At 43.0% G+C, this 24,294-nt stretch overlaps 1 protein-coding gene across 1 annotated transcript in view; it reads left to right on the forward strand.

Annotated features, from left to right (window-relative positions):
• Positions 1–24,294, forward strand: part of LOC108695699 (attractin-like protein 1) — a 372,498-nt gene that overhangs the window by 88,620 nt on the left and 259,584 nt on the right. Inside the window, exons 12-18 of the mRNA XM_041570143.1 lie at positions 10,059–10,143; positions 12,545–12,756; positions 15,013–15,131; positions 15,489–15,621; positions 16,133–16,314; positions 21,090–21,303; positions 23,890–24,078. Of these exons, the coding sequence (XP_041426077.1) occupies positions 10,059–10,143; positions 12,545–12,756; positions 15,013–15,131; positions 15,489–15,621; positions 16,133–16,314; positions 21,090–21,303; positions 23,890–24,078 (1,134 nt within the window). The remainder of the gene's footprint in view (positions 1–10,058; positions 10,144–12,544; positions 12,757–15,012; positions 15,132–15,488; positions 15,622–16,132; positions 16,315–21,089; positions 21,304–23,889; positions 24,079–24,294) is intronic.

Consider the following 24,294-nt stretch of genomic DNA (forward strand, 5'->3'; position numbering starts at 1 on the left):
TAAAGAATCATTGGGGGGAAAAAACGCTACATTTTCTGGCCAAAAAGGTTTGAAATTACATGTTGTTTTCATTCTTTTAAAATGCATTTTCTGGGAGGGGCGGTTTTTCTCTCGCGACACAGAGATATTAATTATGCGCCATTCATAGGAAAGTGGGGTCCGAGCGGATATTTTTAAGGCTCTGCCACTTTTCAAATATTATGTTTTTCTCTTAAAGTGGAACACTTCTGTATATTCGCTTGTAGGGGTGTCGGTTAAAGTTACAGGATTCGCAGACGCAGGGTTGGCCCAGTCTGGTCACATGGGTGGGGGGTGCAGAGCAGGGGAATCACAGGTCATTTAATACAAATAACCAGATAATATAAATTTGGTACTTTTTTTCTTTAAATCTCACTTTGTGGCGTCTCCGGGTTGCTCTGTCCCCGGCGCGGCGTTGGGGAAGGCGCAGACTTGAGCAGATTATTTTTCTTCTCTTTCGGCCAATGGTAAAATGCAATTTCCTGCTTTAGATTAGGGGGTTTATCTTCCTTTTTCTAGATTTTTGGGTGGGATCTGAGCAACAGTTTATCATTTCTCTTATCACCTCATGAGTAGTAATCCCCAACTTTAGCCTCAGGTCATTCTCATTTCTGCACTTTTGTTTGCTACAACTTCAGGGTAAGGCCATAAATATATAATATAATCTGTATTCTACAACTACTCATCTTAAATACACTGTATCAAGTACTAATTATGCCAGATATCAATAAAGCATGAATTGCATAGCGTGTGCCCAGAACATACCTTCTCTGTATATTTGTATTTATACATATGGAAGGAGGTGCCATATTGATTCCCTTAGACAGTACAGTATGAGGGTATAGCTTATTGTGTGCCCAGAACATTCCTTCTCTGTATATTTGTATTTATACATATGGGAGGAGGTGCCATATTGATTCCCTTAGACAATACAGTATGAGGGTATAGCTTATTATGTGCCCAGAACATTCCTTCTCTGTATATTTGTATTTATACATATGGGAGGAGGGAGGTGCCATATTGATTCCCTTAGACAGTACAGTATGAAGGTATAGCTTATTGTGTGCCCAGAACATTCCTTCTCTGTATATTTGTATTTATACATATGGGAGGAGGAGGTGCCATATTGATTCCCTTAGACAGTACAGTATGAGGGTATAGCTTATTGTGTGCCCAGAACATTCCTTCTCTGTATATTTGTATTTATACATACCTGTATGGGAGGAGGAGGTGCCATATTGATTCCCTTAGACAGTACAGTATGAGGGTATAGCTTATTGTGTGCCCAGAACATTCCTTCTCTGTATATTTGTATTTATACATATGGGAGGAGGAGGTGCCATATTGATTCCCATAGACAGTACAGTATGAGGGTATAGCTTATTGTGTGCCCAGAACATTCCTTCTCTGTATATTTGTATTTATACATATGGGAGGAGGGGGTGCCATATTGATTCCCTTAGACAGTACAGTATGAGGGTATAGCTTATTGTGTGCCCAGAACATTCCTTCTCTGTATATTTGTATTTATACATATGGGAGGAGGTGCCATATTGATTCCCTTAGACAATACAGTATGAGGGTATAGCTTATTGTGTGCCCAGAACATTCCTTCTCTGTATATTTGTATTTATACATATGGGAGGAGGAGGTGCCATATTGATTCCCTTAGACAGTACAGTATGAGGGTATAGCTTATTGTGTGCCCAGAACATTCCTTCTCTGTATATTTGTATTTCTATGTTTCTATTACTGACCCTGGACACAGAGGACTATGAGTTAGTGGCAGTGCCATTAGATACAAGTTGTGTCTGTGTTTCTCATTCATCGATAGTTTCGCTGTCAGACCAGACTGGAGACTTTATGGTGCCCCAACTCCAGAAATCAATGCCCTGGTCGGGTTTCAGAGGAGACGTCTCACTCTCGGGGGGCAGTTGATGAAAGGGATACACTGGTGTTGGCAGTTGTGACAGATCCCGCACTCGGATACCTGGGACGTAATTGATGGTGAGATCTGCAGGGAAGGAGTTTTGGTTTATATGAGCTACAGGCACATGGATGGGGGGCCCTCCTTCTCAATAACTCCACTTATATTCTCAGTTGTAGCTCCCCAACCTCATGCTTTTAATGGGGGTCTCACTAAAGCCCAATGACTGGAGATCCCTTAGTTGCTTTAATCATTCCCAGAGTTGGATGTGAGGGGATGCTGGGAGTTGTAGTTTTCCATTAGCAGCAGAGACGCTGTTTTGAGGTTCTGCAGGAATTCTCCCATTTTTGGATCGTGAGCCCATATTAGAGTTGACTTTATCCATCTTTCTGCCACTGGCAGCGCATCTGTTAAATGAAATAACCTGTGAGTTCATGTGTGTGTGACAGGTGGGGGGCCCCCCTGAGTGACTGAGATACAGACACTGTGTAAATACATTTATGTTCTGCTCAAGGGCGTCCGTCTGTCCCTACTCCCCTACACCTTCTTATATAGCACCGACACATTTGTACATAGATTATACATCATTTCCATCAGTCCCTCTCCCAGTGAGCTTACAATCTAAGGTCCACATCATTTTCCCATCAGTCCCTCTCCCAGTGAGCTTACAATATAAGGTCCACATCATTTTCCCATCAGTCCCTCTCCCAGTGAGCTTACAATCTAAGGTCCACATCATTTTCCCATCAGTCCCTCTCCCAGTGAGCTTACAATCTAAGGTCCATATCATTTTCCCATCAGTCCCTCTCCCAGTGAGCTTATATTCTAAGGTCCACATCATTTTCCCATCAGTCCCTCTCCCAGTGAGCTTACAATCTAAGGTCCACATCATTTTCCCATCAGTTCCTGTCTCAGTGAGCTTACAATCTAAAGTCCCTGTTACATTCATACTACCCTATCTCAGTAGAGCTTACAATCTTTCTAAGTGCTGAATCACATTGGCATTAGTCCCTGCCCCAGTGAGGTTACAATCTAAGTTCCCTGTTACATTCCCACTAGTCCTTGTCCCATTACGTTTACAATCTAATTGTTTTCATCTTAAATACTGGCCAGTGTAAGGCCCCCATAAATGCGCACCTATAGGAGTAGCCGAAGGGGGGTAGGTAATTGCAATATTTTTCAGACCGGTGAATATACAGAATTTGGAGGTTACAGAAGGGACTCACTCCGACATGTTATCAGCCTGATATGGAGAAAGCCAGGCGGCTGCTCTTACACATTTACATTTATGTATTTTTCAGCACTTAAACCATAAAACTGGTCCTGCGCAGCCTGGGGTGACAATTAGCTGATATCTCTGTAGTACTGAGAATAGGAAAATCATTACTGACTTACTCACTAATTGTTTTATTCTGCTCTCGGCAGAATGGGCAAACGGTGCAGAAAGAGAGAGCAGTCCTGCTGTAAATTATATTCCTTCCAGGCCTCAGATTAAATTTTATAAATAAAATAGTGCAGTTCTGTTACTTAGAATATTCCATTTTTATAAAATTGTGTGTTGCAAAAATGTTGTTCTTTTCCTGCTGCTTCCAATAAGGATCAGATAGGATCTGTGCAGCCACTGGGACAGAATGTTCTGTTATACAGATCTCAGCTGCCATAAAGCAGGACAGGACTGCTGCTTATAATGGGGATCAGATAGGATCTGTGTAGCCACTGGGACAGAATGCTCTGTTATACAGATAGCTAGAATCTCAGCTGCCATAAAGCAGGACAGGACTGCTGCTTACAATGGGATCAGATAGGATCTGTGCAGCCAGTGGGACAGAATGCTCTGTTATACAGATAGCTAGAATCTCAGCTGCCATAAAGCAGGACAGGACTGCTGCTTACAATGGGATCAGATAGGATCTGTGCAGCCACTGGGACAGAATGTTCTGTTATACAGATAGCTAGAATCTCAGCTGCCATAAAGCAGGACAGGACTGCTGCTTACAATGGGGATCAGATAGGATCTGTGCAGCCACTGGGACAGAATGTTCTGTTATACAGATAGCTAGAATCGCAGCTGCCATAAAGCAGGGCAGGACTGTTGCTTACAATGGGGATCAGATAGGATCTGTGCAGCCACTGGGACAGAATGTTCTGTTATACAGATAGCTAGAATCTCAGCTGCCATAAAGCAGGACAGGACTGTTGCTTACAATGGGGATCAGATAGGATCTGTGCAGCCACTGGGACAGAATGTTCTGTTATACAGATAGCTAGAATCTCAGCTGCCATAAAGCAGGACAGGACTGCTGCTTACAATGGGGATCAGATAGGATCTGTGCAGCCATTGGGACAGAATGCTCTGTTATACAGATAGCTAGAATCTATAAGAATATAAGAATAATGGGAGAAATATAAAGTGTTTCCACCTGCTGAGCTTTAAATCAACTAAACATAATTAACTAGTAATTTTGAACGTATATTGAGTGAATGGAATAGCAGTGTCACTGTACATGTTGACAAAGGGACTTGATACAGAGATACATAATGATTTGCTGAATAATCCATGATCTATTGTTCTAGATAATTCTACAAGTTCACAGAGAAAGGGAAGGATAAGATCCGGGACCCTTAATCAATTGCTCACAATATAATTGAATTGAAAGTCATAATCTGCGTAGCCCAGTAATCTGCTTTCATTTAATTGGTTTCTTAATGACTGAGCTCCTTGGGGGATTGGACGTTGAAGCAGGAGATGAGATTCGACGTGGAAAAACGCAAAGTTATACATTTGGGCCCTTTTTTTTTTGCATCTTACTTTTTGCACTAATAGAAGTGTTAAACATGTGGGAATTCTTGGGGATAATAGAATTAACTGTGAGTTTGCAGCATCTCAGCCCCAATCCTGCGCGTATAGATTTGTTTGGGGCCTATTTAAGGTCCCACCTTTGGTCAGGGCCTCCAATTAAATGGTTACAGATATAGGGGGTATCGGTGTATCAGTTATTTAGCCATAGTTCCACGAACAGCAAGGGCAGAAATGACACATTTCCCCAAATCTCACCTTAAATGATCTTTATGCTGGACTTCCAGGGGTATCTAGGAGAGCAAATGGCTATACCCCCTAGTTCTTACCCCTAACTGAGTCTCCTTTACTCTTCTCCTCTAAGTAATAGAAACCAATATGGCAGCTTCCTCCCATATGTATAAATACTAATATACAGAGAAGGAATGTTCTGGGCACACAATAAGCTATACCCTCATACTGTACTGTCTAAGGGAATCAATATGGCACCTCCCTCCTCCCATATGTATAAATACAAATATACAGAGAAGGAATGTTCTGGGCACACAATAAGCTATACCCTCATACTGTACTGTCTAAGGGAATCAATATGGCACCTCCTCCTCCCATATGTATAAATACAAATATACAGAGAAGGAATGTTCTGGGCACACAATAAGCTATACCCTCATACTGTACTGTCTAAGGGAATCAATATGGCACCTCCTCCTCCCATATGTATAAATACAAATATACAGAGAAGGAATGTTCTGGGCACACAATAAGCTATACCCTCATACTGTACTGTCTAAGGGAATCAATATGGCACCTCCTTCCATATGTATAAATACAAATATACAGAGAAGGAATGTTCTGGGCACACAATAAGCTATACCCTCATACTGTACTGTCTAAGGGAATCAATATGGCACCTCCTCCCATATGTATAAATACAAATATACAGAGAAGGAATGTTCTGGGCACACAATAAGCTATACCCTCATACTGTACTGTCTAAGGGAACCAATATGGCACCTCCTCCCATATGTATAAATACAAATATACAGAGAAGGAATGTTCTGGGCACACAATAAGCTATACCCTCATACTGTACTGTCTATTTATGGGGATGAATTATAATAAATAACCTTACATATAAAATGAGGGATTTTAGCCTTCGGAAAATAAACCAGCAAGAAAGAAAGAGCACACACAGGAATACACTATATTTCTTGCCTTGCCGCCAATTTCTGATTTCTAGTATTTATCATTACACTGTGGCCCCTTCATGGCCCAAGCCATCTGTTGGGCTCTTTGCCTTCCCGACCAGCCCGCTCTTACTCAATAAGCTGCAGAAGAAAAAGTAATGGATTTTTGTATCGTATTTCTCATTTTTTCACGCTGCTCAGAAGAGTTGCCAGACGGACAAATAACATCGGCATCCAAAGACTGATTACATCTCCCGTCTGTGCAGCTTTCTTATCTACACAACAGCTTGTTCTAATGGCTTTATATGGCTCTGCCTCCTGCGCTAATCTTATTTTGTATCGAGGAGAATCACTGGGAATTGGGTCCCTTCTGTGGATTTCACTGGCCATCTTTATTACTGAGCCAAGATATTTGCACCCTTCCCTGGGACCCCAAACCCTCTGATTTGTACAAATCCAGCTCAGTGTGTTTATTAGGGAACCAATGGTGCTGGAGAAACATTGTTCTGCACAGTAATGATGGATTATTAATGTCTCGTATTCTAGTCATATGTGGCCCTAACTGTGGCCCCTAAACCCATGCTGTAATATTTCACATTCACAACTATGTGCAGATTTAGGTCTCATTCCTGCTAATGCCCTTTGTCCCATTTCAGCTCTCAGATTAATCCCACGAAAGGTGAATAAACAACCAAAATACTGGCCCGTCTCTGTACCTCCCTCCTATCTTTGCCCAGAGTGATAAACCCAAAATAATAACCGCTATCATGAGAGGGGGATACACCAAATATAAGACGGATGAGTCTTCTGTTATTGAAGGGGTTGATACATCCAGCTTTATCTCTTCTATTATGGCAACGGATGATGCACCCAAGATTAGATGTGCCAGTTTCCTTCATGGTTTGGTTATTTACCAAGATAATATCCAGCAAACGTATTTCATACCAGGGAAAAGAGTAAGGCTTTGGGGGCTTTAGATGTGCAATTCCTTGCAGGTAAAGGGAACCACATTGGGTGCCAGATTCAAAATTCTTTTCTGGGAAATGGCACGGATATGGGTGCGAGGCCTAGTTACTCAAATACTAGTTGGGTAAAGGGGCATGGCTGTGGGTGCCAGATGCATAATTATTATTATTAAGGAAAACGGCACAGCTGTGGGTGCCAGATGCATTATTCCTAAATGGGAGAGGGCACGTCTGTGGGTGCCAGAAACTAAATTTCTAGCAGCGAAAAAGGGCATGTCTGTCTGTAGGTACCAGATATAAAACGCCTTGCAAGGAAAATGACATGGCTATGGGTGCCAGATACTCAATTCTTAGCTAGAAGAAGGGTACAGCTGTGAGTGCCAGATGCACAATTTACAGCAGGAATGAGTACATGACTGTAGGTGCCAGCAGAGATAAGGGCACGGCTGTTGTGATAGAGGAACAATTCCTAGCTGGAAGAGGGCACAGATGTGGGTGCCAGATACAAAATTTCTCTCTTGGAAAAGAGCACATCTATGGGTGCTATTTATTCAATTCCTAGTTGGGAGAAGGAGGTGGCTGTGGGTGCCAGATACAAAAATTCCTAGCAAGGAAAGGGCCAGTGGTGTAACTAGATATTACTGGGCCCCACAGCAAATAATTTTTCAAGCCCCTAAAATGTCTAGAGGTTGACCTGTTTCACCAGTGTTTATTGAAATCACATATGAATTAGGGCAGGGGTGTCCAAACTTTTTGCAACGAGGGCCAGATTTGGTGAGGTGAAAATGTGTGAGGGCCGACCATTCAGCCTGACATTCTTTGAACCATTAACATCATTTAACTCATTTAAACAAGGAACGGCATAGCCGTAGCAGTAATATTTGGGCACATTAGTGAAATGATCTGCCACTTGGTCTATACTGCTGTCTGTGAGCTGAAGGTGTTTGTAATAGACACATACTGGAACGTAGTGACCCCATACTTCTTTAGTTCACTGTACTGGCACGTCAGTGCGTCTATTGCACATTCAGCCCTAAAGAAGTATGTGAGAGTGACACTCAGTGCCAGTATGTGTCTATTACTAACACTTCAGCCCACAGGCAGCAGTATAGACCAAGTGACAGATCATTTCACTAATGTGCCCAAATATTACTGCTATGGCTAGGCCACTCCTGATTGCACGGTGCTAGCGGCCTACATTATTAATTTCATGATGGAGGTAAATTTGAAAACAGGCCGAATTTGGCCCCCGCGCCTGACTTTGGACATGCCTGAATTAGGGCCTAATGGGGCCCCTATACCTCATGGACCCCACTGCAGCTGTAGGCTCTGCTTCCTCTGAACGTTTACCCCTGGAAAGGGACATGGCCATGGGTGCCAGATACTAAATTCTTAGCTTTAGAAGGACACGGCTGTGGCTGCCAGATGCATAATTTCTAGCAGAGCCAAGGGCACGGCTATAGGTGCCAGCTACTCATTTCCCAGCAGGGAAAATGGCGTGGTAGATGCACAATTCCCAGAAAGGAAATTGGCACATCTTTGGGTGCCAGATGCATAATTCCTAGCTAGGAAAAGGGCACAGCTCTAGGTGCCAGATGCACAATTCCTAGCTAGGAAAAGGGCACAGCTCTAGGTGCCAGATGCACAATTCCTAGCTAGGAAAAGGGCACAGCTCTAGGTGCCAGATGCACAATTCCTAGCCAGGAAAAGGGCACAGCTCTAGGTGCCAGATGCACAATTCCTAGCCAGGAAAAGGGCACAGCTGTGGGTGCCAGATGCATAATTCCTAGCTAGGAAAAGGGCACACCTGTAGTTGCCAGGTGCAAAACTTCTAGTAGGGAAGAGTGCATGGATATGGGTGCCAGATACTCAATTCCTAGTAGGGAAAAGGCACGGCTGTGGGTGCCAGACACTCCATTCCTAGCAGGAAAAAAGGCATGTCTGTCTGTAGGTGTCAGATGCACAATTCCTAGCAGGGAGAATGCAAAGCTGTGGGTTCCAAATACTCCATTCCTAGCAGGAAAAATGGTACTGATGTGGGTTCCAGATACTCCATTCCTTCCAGGAAAAATGGTACGTCTGTGGGTTCCAGATACTCCCTCCCAAGCAGGAAAAGGAGCATGTCTGTCTGTATCTGGGAAGAGGGCATGACTGTGGGTGCCAAGGGCAAAAATATGGGTGCCAGATGCATAGAAAAAAAGGGTTCAACTATGGGTGCCAGATTAGTTTTAGCAGAATGCAAGGAAGCCTTGTTTGGGATCCATTCTTGTGCTTTTTCACTTTCTGTTCACTTCTTGATAAATAAGTTGGAAGATTTTTAGCAGGGGGTGGCCAAAAGGTAGATTGGGATGTACCAGTAGACCTTTAGCTGGTGATCAGTAGATCTCAAGACACTGTCAACAAACAGCTTGTCTAAATCACCTTTCTGTTTTCTTCTTTTCATTTAGAAATGTATTATATTAAGGTCACATAATAAATAGTTTTTTAAATATAGTAATATAAAGCTCACCAAACAGCAGAAACACAGCATTTTCTACACTTGGTGGTGTCTCTGTAAATCTGTTCTTCTCTGCCCCATGTGACCAATGAGTCCAGCTTGGTACCGAATACAAACGTAATATAATGGCTGTTGTTTCACGCTCATTTATCTTTAAGCAGTTAAATTAGAATTATATTTCACCCGGCACAGTAATTTCTCACCGGTGTTCCCTGGCATTTATACGTCCGCCTTCTCTGTAACTAAACACACCAGCGTCCCCCCCAGATCCCCGCTAAGGTTTAAATCCAACAACAATTGCAGATTAAAGAGATAAATCTGCAGTGTGTCCGACGCAGGATGGAGATTGATGTTCCAATGGCTTCCTTGGGAGATTTTACTGGGACGTTTGTGCCGAAACGCCTGGAAAATCCGCTTATTTGGAAATGAGTTATTGAGTTATTCTCCATTGGAAGTAAATGAATACGGCAGCACCCCCAGAAAATATATGTATGTATTTTCTCTTTGCTTCCACCCTAGGGCTCGGGTCAGTTTGTGCCACTTGTGATAATAACCCGCTCCTAGTTTAGCCACCAATCAGAAATCCGCCTTTCCATGAAATGAACTTGTCTTTGATGTAGATTTATTGGCATTTCATAGTTAATCCAATGTCCCTTTTCTTCCGTAGCTTGTGATGAATGGAGGGTCCTACAGAAGCCCAATCTGCATCGGGACGTCAACCGCTTCGGACATTCGGCCGTCGTCAGTAATGGGTAAACCCAACTGATTGCTTGTTGGTTATTTTTACTCTATATATATATATATATATATATATATATATATATATATATATATATATATATATATATATATATATATATATATATATATATATATATATATATATATATATATATATATATCTCTAGTGTCTGCTTGGGGGTCGCAGGGAACCATGGGGTATAGCTGATGCCATTAAGAGATAGGACACAACAATAAAGAAAACTAGCTCCTCCTCTGCTGGCTATACCCCCCAGCGGGCGGAGCCTAGTCTAGTTTTTTTGTTTGTGAAAGCCTACATCAGCCAGAGCATATTACCGAGTGTGGACCAGTTACAGACACTGGTGTATCAAACACAAAGCAAACTTTGAAAATTTTTCCATGCCTAACCTTTTGGATTTCCTCCAAGAAGGAGTAGCCTTAGGACTATCCCTTGGTTCTCTCAGATCCCAGATCTCTGCTCTCTCCATTTTATTCCAGAGGAGGCTAGCCCTCCTATCGGATGTCAAGACCTTTCTCCAGGGAGTAGCACATGTGGCTCCGCCATTCCGAAAACCAGTGGCTACCTGGGACCTCACCATAGTTCTAAAGGCTCTTCAGAGGGCTCCCTTTGAACCGTTGGCATCCATACTACTGCAGTGGGTCGCATGGAAGACTGTTTTTCTTATTACAATTGCTTCAGCAAGACGAGTGTCCGAGCTCAGTGCTCTTTCCTGCAAATCACCATTCCTCCCCTTCCACTCTGACAGAGCTTCGCACGATATCTACCAAAAGTGCTTTCAGCATTCCACATCAACCAGGAAATAACCATCCCTACATTCTGTCCGTCTCGGGCAAATCCAAGGAAAAAGCCCTTCATTCCTTGGATCCAGTATGTGCTCTAAAGTTTTATCCACACAGGGTCCGCGAGGTATGAAAAACAGATTCACTCTTCGTTGTGTGCAAAGGGCCACAGAAGGGATCTCCTGCCACAAAGGCTTCAATCTCCAGATGGATCAAACAGACTATACAACAAGCTTATGTGGCACAAGGTTTGACGCCTCCAGACAAGATTAAGGCTCATTCTACTAGAGGGATGAGCACGATCTGGGCCTTCCGAAATCAGGCATCAGCTGAACAGCTCGCTCCACTCATTTGCAAAATTCTACCATTTTGATTCATTTGCGGCACAAGACCCACGCTTCAGCAGAAAGGTGCTTCAGGCTGCAATAGAAAAATCCAGTTAGGGCCTCTCCCACCCTACTAATATTAGGGGACAGCTTTGGTACGTCCCCATGGTTCCCTGTGTCCCCCAAGCAGACACTAGAGAAAAGGAGATTTTGTGTACTCACTGTAAAATCTTTTTCTCTCTGGTAGCTTGGGGGACACAGGGCTTCCCTCCCTGGATGGAGGCGTGCTACTGTTTTTTCTCAGTTACATACGGTATGTGATAAGTTTCAAGTTAATTATTAGAGTTACTTAATTATAACCTATTTCGTTCCATCTTTGGGACAAAACTGGACTAGGCTCCGCCCGCTGGGGGTATAGCCAGCAGAGGAGGAGCTAGTTTTCTTTATTGTTGTGTCCTATCTCCTAATGGCTTCAGCTATACCCCATGGTTCCCTGTGTCCCCCAAGCTACTAGAGAGAAAAAGATTTTACGGTGAGTGCACAAAATCTCATTATAATACACAAAAGCCATGAATATCCTTATTATTGAATTATATCCTTATAAACGGTGAGTTCTGATGTCATCAGTTATAAACGGTGAGTAGTGATGTCATTTCGGTCACATGACTCACTGAAACTTGTGTATTATAATAAATAAAGTACCCCCAGTTGCAAAATATGAGGATATTAGAAGTTACCTTGGAGTTCCATGACTAGGGATGCACCGAATCCACTATTTTGGATTCGGCCGAACCCCCGAATACCGAATCCGAATCCTAATTTGTATATGCAAATTAGGGGTGGGACCGGGAAACATTTTTATTTCCTTGTTTTGTGACAAAAAGTCACGTGATTTCCCGCAACACCCCTAATTTGCATATGCAAATTAGGATTTGGTTCGGCCGGACAGAAGGATTTGGCCGAATCCGAATCCTGCTGAAAAAGGCCAAATCCTGGCTGAATCCCAAACCGAATCCTGGATTCGGTGCATCCCTATGCCTTCGGCCTCGTACTTTTATATGGTCATTAAACTCCTCGGTAACTTATAATATCCTTATATTTTACAAGAGGGGCTACTTTATTCACTATATAACTTTGTGTAACTTTGTGTAACTATAGATTGTTAATCTAGGGAAGGTGCCCGCGAGCCTGGCAGGATAGTAACACAACCCAAGCTTTGATTTCTACAGCTTTGCCCATTGTCCAGGGATCAGGTCCCATTGCTGATTCTGTTCCTCTTCTGCAGGTCCATGTTCATATTTGGGGGTTTTTCCAGCGTTCTCCTGAATGACATCCTTGTGTATAAGCCCCCCAGCTGTGAAGCCTTCCGCAGTGAAGAAGTGTGCACCAGTGCCGTGCAAGGTATCCGCTGCCTGTGGGACAAGGACCACTGCGTCTCCTGGGAATCCGCCCGTGCTGGTCGCTATTTATTTAGAGCCAACTGCCAGAATAAATCAGGTATGTGGCCACCTGTAAGTCAAAGAAACCATTATTGGCCCTACTTGTCCTTTAAAAGTTTGCCTTTAAACTAACTTGATGTAAAACGCGATATTCTGAGACAATTTGTGATTGGTTTTCATTTTTTATTATTTGTGGTTTTTGAGTTATTTAGCTTTTTATTCAGCAGCTCTCCACTCTGCAATTTCAGCCATCTGGTTACTAAGGTCCAAATCCCCCTAGCAACCATGCATTGATTTGATTAAGAGACTGGAATTTGAATAGGAGAGGCCTGAATAGGAAGATGAGTAATAAAAAGTCGCCTTTCAGAGCATTTGTTTTTTAGATGGGGTTAGTGACCCCATTTGAAACCTGGAAAGAGTCAGAAGACGAAAACAAATAATTCAAAAACTATAAAAAATGAAAAAAAAGGCCAATTGAAAAGTTGCCTACAATGGGCCATTCTATTACATACTCAAAGATAACTTAAACGGGAACTACCATTAAAATGAAAATGTAATATTAGCTTCAGCACATTGAAATAATAATACAACCAATTAAAAATTCTGTACAGTTTCTGAAATAATCAAGTTTATCTTCATTATTCCTCTCTCAGCATCTGTTTCTCTTTATTCAGCAGTTGGGTGTCAGATATTCACTGACAGTTAGATCCAATATATCTTATAGGGGGGCTCCTTTTGCCTAGAAGATGTATTAGAGCTCACTCTATTAAACTCACCAGACATCATGTCTCTCTACATGCAGAATTTGTGCAAAAGGCAGTTATTTTGTTAGATTTTGTTTGTACTGGAATCAGTTATTTGAGTGAGCTCTAATACATCTGCTAGGAAAGGAGCCCCCCTATAAGATATATTGGATCTAACTGTCAATGAATATCTGACACCCAACTGCTGCATGAAGAGAGAATGAAGAGAAACAGATGCTGAGAGAGGAATAGTGAAGATAAACTTGATTATTTCAGAAACAATGCAGAGTATTTAATTGGTTGTATTTAGAAAGTTTATTATTTCAGTATGATGAAACTTATATTAAATTTAAATTTTAAAGGTGATCCACCCCTTTATGACATTAGTCCCGTGCAGGACCGCAATCAGAAATCGCAGGGCCCCATACGACAAAATTTCCTGGGCCCCTGAGCTGCGCCCACCGCAAGCCCCACCTACAGGTCCGCCCTCCCCACCCCACAGGTCCGCCCCCAACAAGTAAAAAAACAAAAAAAATATTGGTGGTCAGGGCCCCCCATAAAAAACATTTGTGGCCTGGGCCCCCCCATTAAAAAATATTGGTGGCTAGGACCCCACATGAGAAAAAAAAATTGGTGGCCAGGGCCCCTTAAACGTCCATGCCTTCCCGAAGTCAGCAGCTCTCAGAAAGATGGGGGGCCCGGCTAATCAAGTAAGTGTGGCGTGGCCGGCCCCCCTTACCCTCGGGGGCCCCCTACATGGCTGCCCTGGTCCCGTGACATATCTGTACCCCTGACATATCATTTCCCTGTTTATTCAAGGCGTTTATGGTACATTTGTCGCAGTTTTATGCACCGGCGCAGCCATTAAAGCTTTCAGTTGTATTTGTGCCGAGCCTGAGAATTCCACTTTTGCGCCTCATAAACTCTCAGTGCAAGTTTGGGGGGAATTAGAGAGAATTTACCTTGTCTAAATCATTTTTATTTTTGCTTCAGAACATTTTTCTCTACTTATAAAAAATATTCTCCATACGGCGCCTCCATAACTCCTGGCGATGCCCAGATAGCATTATAGATCAGCTCTAACTGATACCAAGGGCAGATTCTGGCACAGGTATGGGATCTATTATCTGGAAACCCCTTATCCAGAAAGCTCTGATTTACAGAATGGCCGTCTCCCATAGACTCAATTTTATCCAAATTATCCAAATTTTTAAATAAATATTTTCTGTGTAATAATAAAACAGTAACTTGTACTTGATCCCAACTAAGATATAATTAATCCTTATTGGAAGCAAAACCAGCCTATTGGGTTTATTTAATGTTTACATGATTTTCTAGTAGACTTAAGGTATGAAGATCCAAATTATGGAAAGATCTGTTATCCGAAAAGCCCCAGGTCCCGATCATTCTGGATAACAGGTCCCGTACCTGTATTCCTTTGTCTCTCCTACAGACTGACTGGCACTTAGGCTAAGGGCTCATGGGGTGTATTCTGTGCTAGTTTTTTGGGCCTCTGCTGTTTCCCATTTCAGTGGTGACCCCTGACCCCATATACTAACGTTTTGTTACAGCGGCGACAGACGACAGGTGCTACAAGAATAACGACTGCGCCAGCTGCACGGCCAATACCAACGGATGCCAATGGTGTGACGATAAGAAGTGTGTCCCCCTGAACAGCAACTGCAGCGTGGTGAGTCCGTGTTTCACCCCTCGGCCAGTCCTCCCTCCAACCCCTGTCATTTTGTAATTGGGCCTTGGGTGCAAACCCTATTTATAAAGCTTTAACTTCCAATGATTTCCTCTGAAATATATAGTGAGCAATAGGTGAATAGGTTCTCGTGGCCACAGAACTTTCCCTTCTCTGTATATTTGTATTTATATGTATATATTTATATATTTTTATTTATATGTATGAGTTGGAGCTGCCATACTATACCCATTACTGCAAACAGCTGTGCCCCAGGTTTTGGTTGATAAATAAGTGGGTGCCACGTCATTCTCAAAGTCATATCGATTCAATTCTGCCCCCCCTCTGTTTCATTTGCAGTCAGTGAAAAACTATACCAAGTGCTATGTCCGGAATGAGCAGATCTGCAACAAATTGACCAGCTGCAAGAGTTGCTCCCTCAATCTCAACTGCCAGTGGGACCAGAGACAGCAGGAGTGCCAGGCCTTGCCGGGTAAGTAAGAATTCAAATCAAAGTCACATTTATTGTCGTCTCTTCTGCATACAATAAGAAATCATACATAATGGCAAGACAAAACTGCATAAGTCCCCCAACCATTTAATAAATATAATAGACACTTTCAAGCCAAGTTTATACAAAAAGAAATACTTCAATGAACACACGGAGCAAAAATGTAAGAATTTCCCTTCGACTGGCGAGTTCTCACCGCGGCACCTTCTCTGGAACAATCACAATATGTTAAATAAGTGCCATGTCTAAGGCCAACGGACATGATTTAGAGCTGGGGAATACGGGACAGTTACTATGGCAGTATCCCATAGCAACCAGTCAGCATTTATCATCCAGTTGCAGGTCGAATAAAAGCTCGCATCTGATTGGTAGCCATGGGTTACTGCCCAGGTGCAATGCAAATCTGCCCGGTCTTTATAAATGACCCCTACTATGTGTGTGGGGCTGCAGAGGTGACACTTTATTTAATTACTATTATATTTGCCTGTTGCAGCTCACTTGTGCGGTGAAGGCTGGAGCCACGTGGGAGACGCTTGCCTGCGAATCAACTCCAGCCGAGACAGTTACGACAACGCCCGGGTCTATTGCCACAACCTCAGTGGCAGCCTCGCTTCCCTGACCACCTCCAAAGAAGTGGATTTCGTATTGGACGAAATGATGAAATACACCAATCAGGTAGCCCCAAGAGCCAGACTTTTTGCATGTCATTAGCATATTATATTGTAATGGGTAAGCCACGTGTGTTACAATGTCTGTGGAATCGTATATAGTAAATAAAGTACCCCCTATTGTAAATTATAAGGATGTTATAAGTTCCATGACCTTCGGCCGACTGCTTTTATACAGGTCATGGAACTCCGAGGTCACTTCTAATATCCTCATATTTTCCAACAAGGGGAACTTTATTTATTATAATTCACAAGTTTTAGTGAGTTATGTCACAAAAATGACATCACTACTCACCGTTTATAACTGATGACATCACTAGTCACCATAACTGATGACATCACTAGTCACCATAACTGATGACATCACTAGTCATCATTTATAAGGATATAATTTACTGGATATTCGTGGCTTTTCTGTATTATATATATATATATATATATATATATATATATATATATATATATATATATATATATATATATATATATATATATATATATATATATATATATATACTGTATATGTTTAATGAGCTGCAATGCTCAGTATCCTCCAGCAGGTGTTGCTCCTGCTAATGTACATTCTCAACAAGCCTCAGTACCATTGAAGTTATAGGAGAACCTTAAGCCAGTGGAATTTAGGTTTTATGATAGTTTCCCTTTTGCCTTAAAGGAGTTGTTCACCTTTAAATTAACTGTTAGTATGACGTAGAGAGGGATATTCTGAGACAATTTGCAATTGGTTTTCATTTTTTATTATTTGTGGTTTTTGAGTTTTTTTTAGCTTTTTATTCAGCAGCTCTACAGTTTGGAATTTCAGCCATCTGGTTGCTAGGGTCCAAATTACCCTAGCAACTATGTATTGATTTGAATAAGAGACTGGAATATGAATAGGAGAGGCCTGAATAGAAAGATGAGGAATAAAAAGTAGCAATAACAATACATTTGTAGCCTTACAGAGCATTTGTTTTTTAGATGGGGTCAGTGACCCCTATTTAATAGCTGAAAAGAGTCTGAAGAAGGCAAATAATTAAAAAAACTATAATGAAAATAAGCTGAAAAGTTGCTTAGAAATGACTATTCTATAACATACTAAGAGTTAATTTAAAGGTGAACCTCCCCTTTGAGATAAGTCCCGGGGCCCATGTACTGACAGACAGCGGCAGAGACAAAACTTAAATAATAAAGTGAATGAGAATGTTTTTTCAGTGGGTTTTGCAGCAAGTGCCTCGTTCCCGTCCCTTATTTGCATGCGGGCTGAATAACTAACGGCTCTTCCGGCAGCTCTTCGCTATGTATATTTCAGTACAGCCAGCAGCGCACATTAGATCGGCAAACGTTGCTGCTCTATAAATAAGTAATAAGATTATGTACTGAGACTCTTCAGCTACTTTAAGATTTAAAGACTTTTTCCTCTTTCCCGGACGCCTCCTGAAACTAAAATACGCACACAGCAATTCTTAAATTGGTTCTTTTTTTTATTTGTTTTCACCAAAAATGGAAAGGTTCTGTTCTGCCCTAAAACCCAGCCTGCGGGTACCCCAGCTCGGAGCAGAGTTTGAGCAGCAGTGCTAATTACACTGCAATTTGGAATGGGGATGCAATCAGCCAATAGAAAGAGCTGATACAACTTAAAGGGGGTTGTTTACCTTTAAATTAACCGTTAGTATGATTCTGGAAAATTCTGAGACAATTTGCAATTGGTTTTAATTTTTTTTATTATTTGTCGTTTTTGAGTTATTTAGCTTTTTAGTCAGCAGCTCTCCAGTTTGTAATTTCAGCCATCTGGTTGCTATGGTTCCATTTCCCATAGTAACCATGCACTAATTTGAATAAGAGACTGGAATATGAATAGGAGAGGCCTGAATAGAAAGATGAGGAATCCTGCTCCTATACAAGTCCTGCAGCGAATCCTGAATCCTGCAGCGAGTGCCAGTGACCCCATTCAGCCTCTTCTAATGAACTGACTGCACTGATGTAAAGGAAACAAGGCCAACCTGGACCTGGCACTAATTCTAATTCTTATGGCATTATCGGTGGGCACTGTGCGTGAGGTCACCTGATATATTATAAGGGCACAATGGGCACAAAGTCTCTGCCATGGTGTGACTTAGAGGCGGCCACATTAAAGGAGAACTAAAGCCTAACTAAAGAAGTAGCTAGACATGTTGTACATGATGTTTTGTGCTTCTGTACCAGCCCAAGGCAACCACAGCCCTTTAGCAGTAAAGATCTGTGTCTCCAAAGATGCCCCAGTAGCTCCCCATCTTCTTTTCTGCTGATTCACTGCACATGCTCTGTGCTGCTGTCACTTACTGAGCTTAGGGACCCACTCACAATATACAGTACACATAGAATAGAAATGTCACAATATAAGGCTGATTAGTAATTAATACACATAATTACTACATGGCAGCACAGAAACCAGTGCAATTAGCATCAGAATTGAATAATCAGCAAACCTGTAGCATCAGCTTATATTACAGCCAGGGAAGCTCATTTTCTGCTGGATAATTAGTGACGAGCCCTAAGCTTAGCTTCTCAACAGCCAATCAGAGCCCACTGAGCATGTGAGTGTCACAGACACTTTCCAAGATGGTGACCCCCTGTGACAAGTTTGAAGTCCTGGATCATTGCTGCTATTGACAAGCTCAAACTTTAGCCTCGTGCAATAAGTTCACTATATAAAATAGGACATTTTTAGCCACATTCATTTTTAGGATTCAGTTCTCCTTTAAATACATCAGCTTTTGCAGGATTACAACTCCCATTATGCTCAGTGCCAGCTCTGGTTCTTGAAGCAGCGCCAATGAGATGCCCACGCTGAGGACTTTCTAATATTACACCATGAGAAGACTGAGGTGTGGGAGGTGGGTGCCTCATGCAGGGACGGCAATGTCACCGCTTCACCCATTCAGTCTGTCCTGATAAATAACTCACCGGCCGGACCCCTCCAACTGAGCCATATGGGCTGTCACGTGGGCAGGGAGGGGGCCGCTCCAGGAGCAATTAGGGAGCCTTTAACAAATGGCGCAATTACTCACGACTCAAACTGTAGCGGAGACAGATTAACGGTATCAGCCGGGCTAACGGAATGGGTCGGGCTGCGGGGGCGGCACAGCGAGGGCATCTCAGAATAAACCAACGCTGCATTGTTCTCTGCTGGAAGGGGAACGTTTGCCTTTTTTTTGTCAGAAAAGAATGGATTTCTGCACTTTTTTGCTTTTGATTAAAGGAACAGTCATTCATATTGATTTTCCAAGCTCATAATAGGGGGGAAAAGAAATAGATGTTTTAAGGGCTCAGTGGGGCACAAATCTTTCAGGGGTGCCGGGCAGCATTGGGCAAGACTGAGGCCGACTATTGTACTGATCATTTCTTTTGGTATGATAAACTCGAAATTCGACCAATTGAAAATTATCCAAAAAAAAATCGAATTCTTAAAAGTAAGGTGAATAGAATCAACCCAAATCGAATTTAATTCAAATTTCAAAAACTCGATTGTCAGGAAGGCTGCAAACAACGGATATGGTCATGGGAAAACAGGTTGTATCAAACACATCAGTTAATAGAGCTGCTCCAGCAGAATTCTGCACTGAAATTCGTTTTTCAAAAGAGCAAACAGATTTTGTTATATTGAATTTTGAAATCTGACATGGGGCTAGACATATTTTCAGTTTCCTAGGTGCCACCAGTCATGTGACTTGTGCTCTGATAAACTTCAATCACTCTTTACTGCTGTACTGTAAGTTGGAGTGATATCACCCCCTCCCTTTCCCCCCAGCAGCCAAACAACAGAACAATGGGAAGGTAACCAGATAGCAGCTCCCTAACACAAGATAACAGCTGCCTGGTAGATCTAAGAACAACACTCAATAGTAAAATCCAGGTCCCACTGAGACACATTCAGTTACATTGAGAAGGAAAAACAGCAGCCTGCCAGAAAGCAGTTCCATCCTAAAGTGCAGGCACAAGTCACATGACTGGGGGCAGCTGGGAAACTGACAATATGTCTAGCCCCATTTCAGATTTGAAAATTGAATATAAAAAATCTGTTTGAGGGTAATTTTGAGAAATAGATTTCAGTGCAGAATTCTGCTGGAGCAGCACTATTAACTGATGTGTTTTGGAAAATACGTGTTTTCCCATGACAGTATCCCTTTAAACAACAATTCAGCAGGTTTTAGGTGGCAAATAGTCAAATTCGAGTTGGGGGGGAGGAGGGAGGGTGGGTTCTACCCAGGGTAGGGGGGAGGGTTTTATTACAGGTTGAATTCTCCTTTAAAGGTTCCAGAGTATGATAAATCTCAAAAATCGAATTAGAATTTTTTGAAAAACTCTAAAGGAATTGGAATAACTCCCTAGTCAAATTTGACAGTTTTGACCACGCAAAAACTCGAACATTCGTATTTCGAATTTTCAATTCGACCATTGATAAATCTGCCCCCTACATGTATGTTTGGTACATTAATTCCAACCAGTATTTCTGTATCATGGCGCTAGTTGGACGGGCCCCTTAGTTTGTTGCCCAAAGCAAAGGAACAATAGGAAGGTGGCTATGCCAAGCTTGGCACTCGTACTGCATCTGCATGCCCAGCCCTGGGGTCCAATGATTAGACTTGACTGTACAGACTAGTGTAAGGCCATATTTAGAGTGTGAGCTGTATGGTTGTATTATAGGGCTGGTGAATGATTATCAGCGCCACTGCTGCTGTTGGTGCCAATGGGCATTTGCACTAGGGTCTGTTTCACTTTGTCTCTTCTCATTCTCTCTTTCCACAGAAACTGTCGCCTTGGGTGGGACTGAGAAAGATCAACGTGTCGTACTGGGGTTGGGAAGACATGTGCCCCTTTACCAACACCACCCTCCAGTGGCTGCCCGGGGAGCCCAGTGACTCGGGATTTTGTGCCTACCTGGAGAGGGCAGAGGTTGCGGGACTGAAGGCCAACCCATGCACCGCCATGACAGATGGGCTTGTGTGCGAAAAGCCAGTTGGTAAGTAATAACTGAAGACTTACCCTGCCGTTACCCACGATAATGAATGGTATTTTCTATCTGCAAGGAGTGTGTATTTTCTCCCCATGGGTTTCTTACGGTTAATAAAGGATAATAATGATCATTTCCAGACTATATCAGATGTGGGCATCTCCTTCCTGCGCTGTGTAACAAAGGCGGAATGTAATGGCCCTGGGCTGGGGCTCATCCACCAAACCCCGTCATTTAATAAATTGCCTCTTTGCATCTTTCTGCGGATTTCTTCCTTCAGGGTCAGTCACCTTTTGTTGTGTTCTCCGTCCCTCTGGGCACAATTACATCCAGTACAAGTCCATTACCCAGTCAAGAGCTTCAGCTCAGCCATTACCAGGGTCTCGTGAAATAAAAACACATTTTTAAAGTGAAGTCCGAGCGAAGCTGTTTGTGCGTCTGTCAGTTCACGGGAAAGAACAAGCTTATATGGAACCAGTCAAGCCTTCCTCAAAATAATCACTGGCTTTGAAATAAACAATAGCAAGATATATATATATATATTTATTAGGGATGCACCGAATCAACTATTTTGGATTCGGCCGAATACCGAACTGAATCCTAATTTGCATATGCAAATTAGGGGTGGGAAACATTTTTTTACTTCCTTGTTTTGTGACAAAAAGTCACGCGATTTCCCTCCCCTCCCCAATCTGCATATGCAAATAAGGATTCGGTTCGGCCTGGCAGAAGGATTGGGCCGAATCATAATCCTGCTGAAAAAGGCCGAATCCTGGCCGAATCCCAAACGGGTGCATCCGTTATACATATATATATATACTGTGTATGTTATGTTAATCTCAGCTGCCATAAAGCAGGACAGGACTGCTGCTTACAATGGGGATCAGATAGGATCTGTGCAGCCACTGGGACAGAATGTTCTGTTATACAGATAGCTAGAATCTCAGCTGCCATAAAGCAGGACAGGACTGCTGCTTACAATGGGATCAGATAGGATCTGTGCAGCCACTGGGACAGAATGTTCTGTTATACAGATAGCTAGAATCTCAGCTGCCATAAAGCAGGACAGGGCTGCTGCTTATAATGGGGATCAGATAGGATCTGTGCAGCCACTGGGACAGAATGCTCTGTTATACAGATAGCTAGAATCTCAGCTGCCATAAAGCAGGACAGGACTGCTGCTTACAATGGGGATCAGATAGGATCTGTGCAGCCACTGGGACAGAATGTTCTGTTATACAGATAGCTAGAATCTCAGCTGCCATAAAGCAGGACAGGACTGCTGCTTCCAATGGGGATCAGATAGGATCTGTGCAGCCACTGGGACAGAATGTTCTGTTATACAGATAGCTAGAATCTCAGCTGCCATAAAGCAGGACAGGACTGCTGCTTACAATGGGGATCAGATAGGATCTGTGCAGCCACTGGGACAGAATGTTCTGTTATACAGATAGCTAGAATCTCAGCTGCCATAAAGCAGGACTGGAGATGAGGTGCTGGTACCAGGGGATGTGTATGTACATAACCATATCATGGAAGTGTAGGGAATGGCTGTGTATATTTCATCAGAAGGCAATAAAGAGGCAGCTGTGTGTGTGTTATACACAGTCAGTAGCAGCTGATCTTTATGACACTGCGGCCGTCTCTCTGCTCCCCTTCTCTGTGCCCAAATCACAAATTTATTGCCCATCACTTGGCTGTACCAGACCGGCCCTTATCTTAATAGTTTCTCATTTCAGCGGCAGCACCAGGGCCCAGTCTCCAGGCAGGAATACTCATTCATTAAACAATTCACTTATTTTATTGACACTTCAGCCTTTGGATCAGTAAATGACTATGTGACCCGTAAGTGACAGTTTAACCAGATTGCACGAATCTGTGCAAATCATCCGAATGGATTGTTTTCTGCATCAGTGTATGGGGCACGATCACCTAACCTGCGCTAATAAACAGTTGCACTTTTCACTGGGGTCTCGTGGGTTCAGCGCTGCCCGGGGCTTGTCTCATACACAAATCCTTGTCTCCAGTTCAGATTAATGTGGGGGTTATGTACTCTCTTTAGGGGTGAATTAGTTCAAAGAGGAGCTCTGGTTGTCAAAAGAGGGCAGGGTTTGGGTGGGCCAGGGGTGGAGCTGGGCGGAGCTCAGGAGGTTTAGGGGAGGGGATAGTGTAGCAGACATGGCCGCAGCCAAGGTTAAAAAACATCAAAGCAGTTTGCCATAATTGCCACAATGCAGAATTGCAGTTTAATTTCACTGTTAATTTGGGTGCAGAATTTTGCTCCTGTTAATAAATGACTGGGTGGGCAGTGAGTTTATATTTTCAAGCTCAGAGTTAGGGGGGCCCGAGGCAGCTGTAAAGTAGAGGGCACCCATATACCCCACATTCACATCAATAGGTGCAACGTGCACATCGGTGCTAAGGGCTTCCACTGCCAGATCAGGAATATGGTGTCCTCCCACCCATGTCCTCCCACCCATGTCCCCATCTCCACTGTGCACCCGGAACCCAGCGAGGCCTATAGGATGTAAGGGACTTAGGATGGGAGCTGGGGATGTTGAGGTTTATTCTAATTAACCCTTTCCTTTCTTACAGTGAGCCCCAATCAGAACGCTCGCCCATGTAAGTTGCCCTGCTCTCTGCGGACGTCCTGCTCCAACTGTACCAGTAACGGGATGGAGTGTATGTGGTGCAGCAACACCAAGCGCTGCGTCGATTCCAACGCCTACATCATCTCCTTTCCCTACGGCCAGTGCCTGGAGTGGCAGACCACCACCTGCTCACGTACGTACTGCCCGGTGGGCTTCATATAAAGGGAGTTGCCGGTCCCAGTCTTTGGCATTGGCAGCTGGGACTGGAGCAAAATGGGAGTCAGTTAAAGTGTTGGCTTGATGGGAAGCAAGAGGCTGATAATATAGTTAAGGGGCTGATATTGTACATGGAACATACTTACATTATATTTTGTATGGGGGAGGCAGATATTATACAGACAGGAGGCTG

Source organism: Xenopus laevis, chromosome 7L (genome assembly GCF_017654675.1).
Source record: "Xenopus laevis strain J_2021 chromosome 7L, Xenopus_laevis_v10.1, whole genome shotgun sequence".
Taxonomy (NCBI): Eukaryota; Metazoa; Chordata; class Amphibia; order Anura; family Pipidae; genus Xenopus; species Xenopus laevis.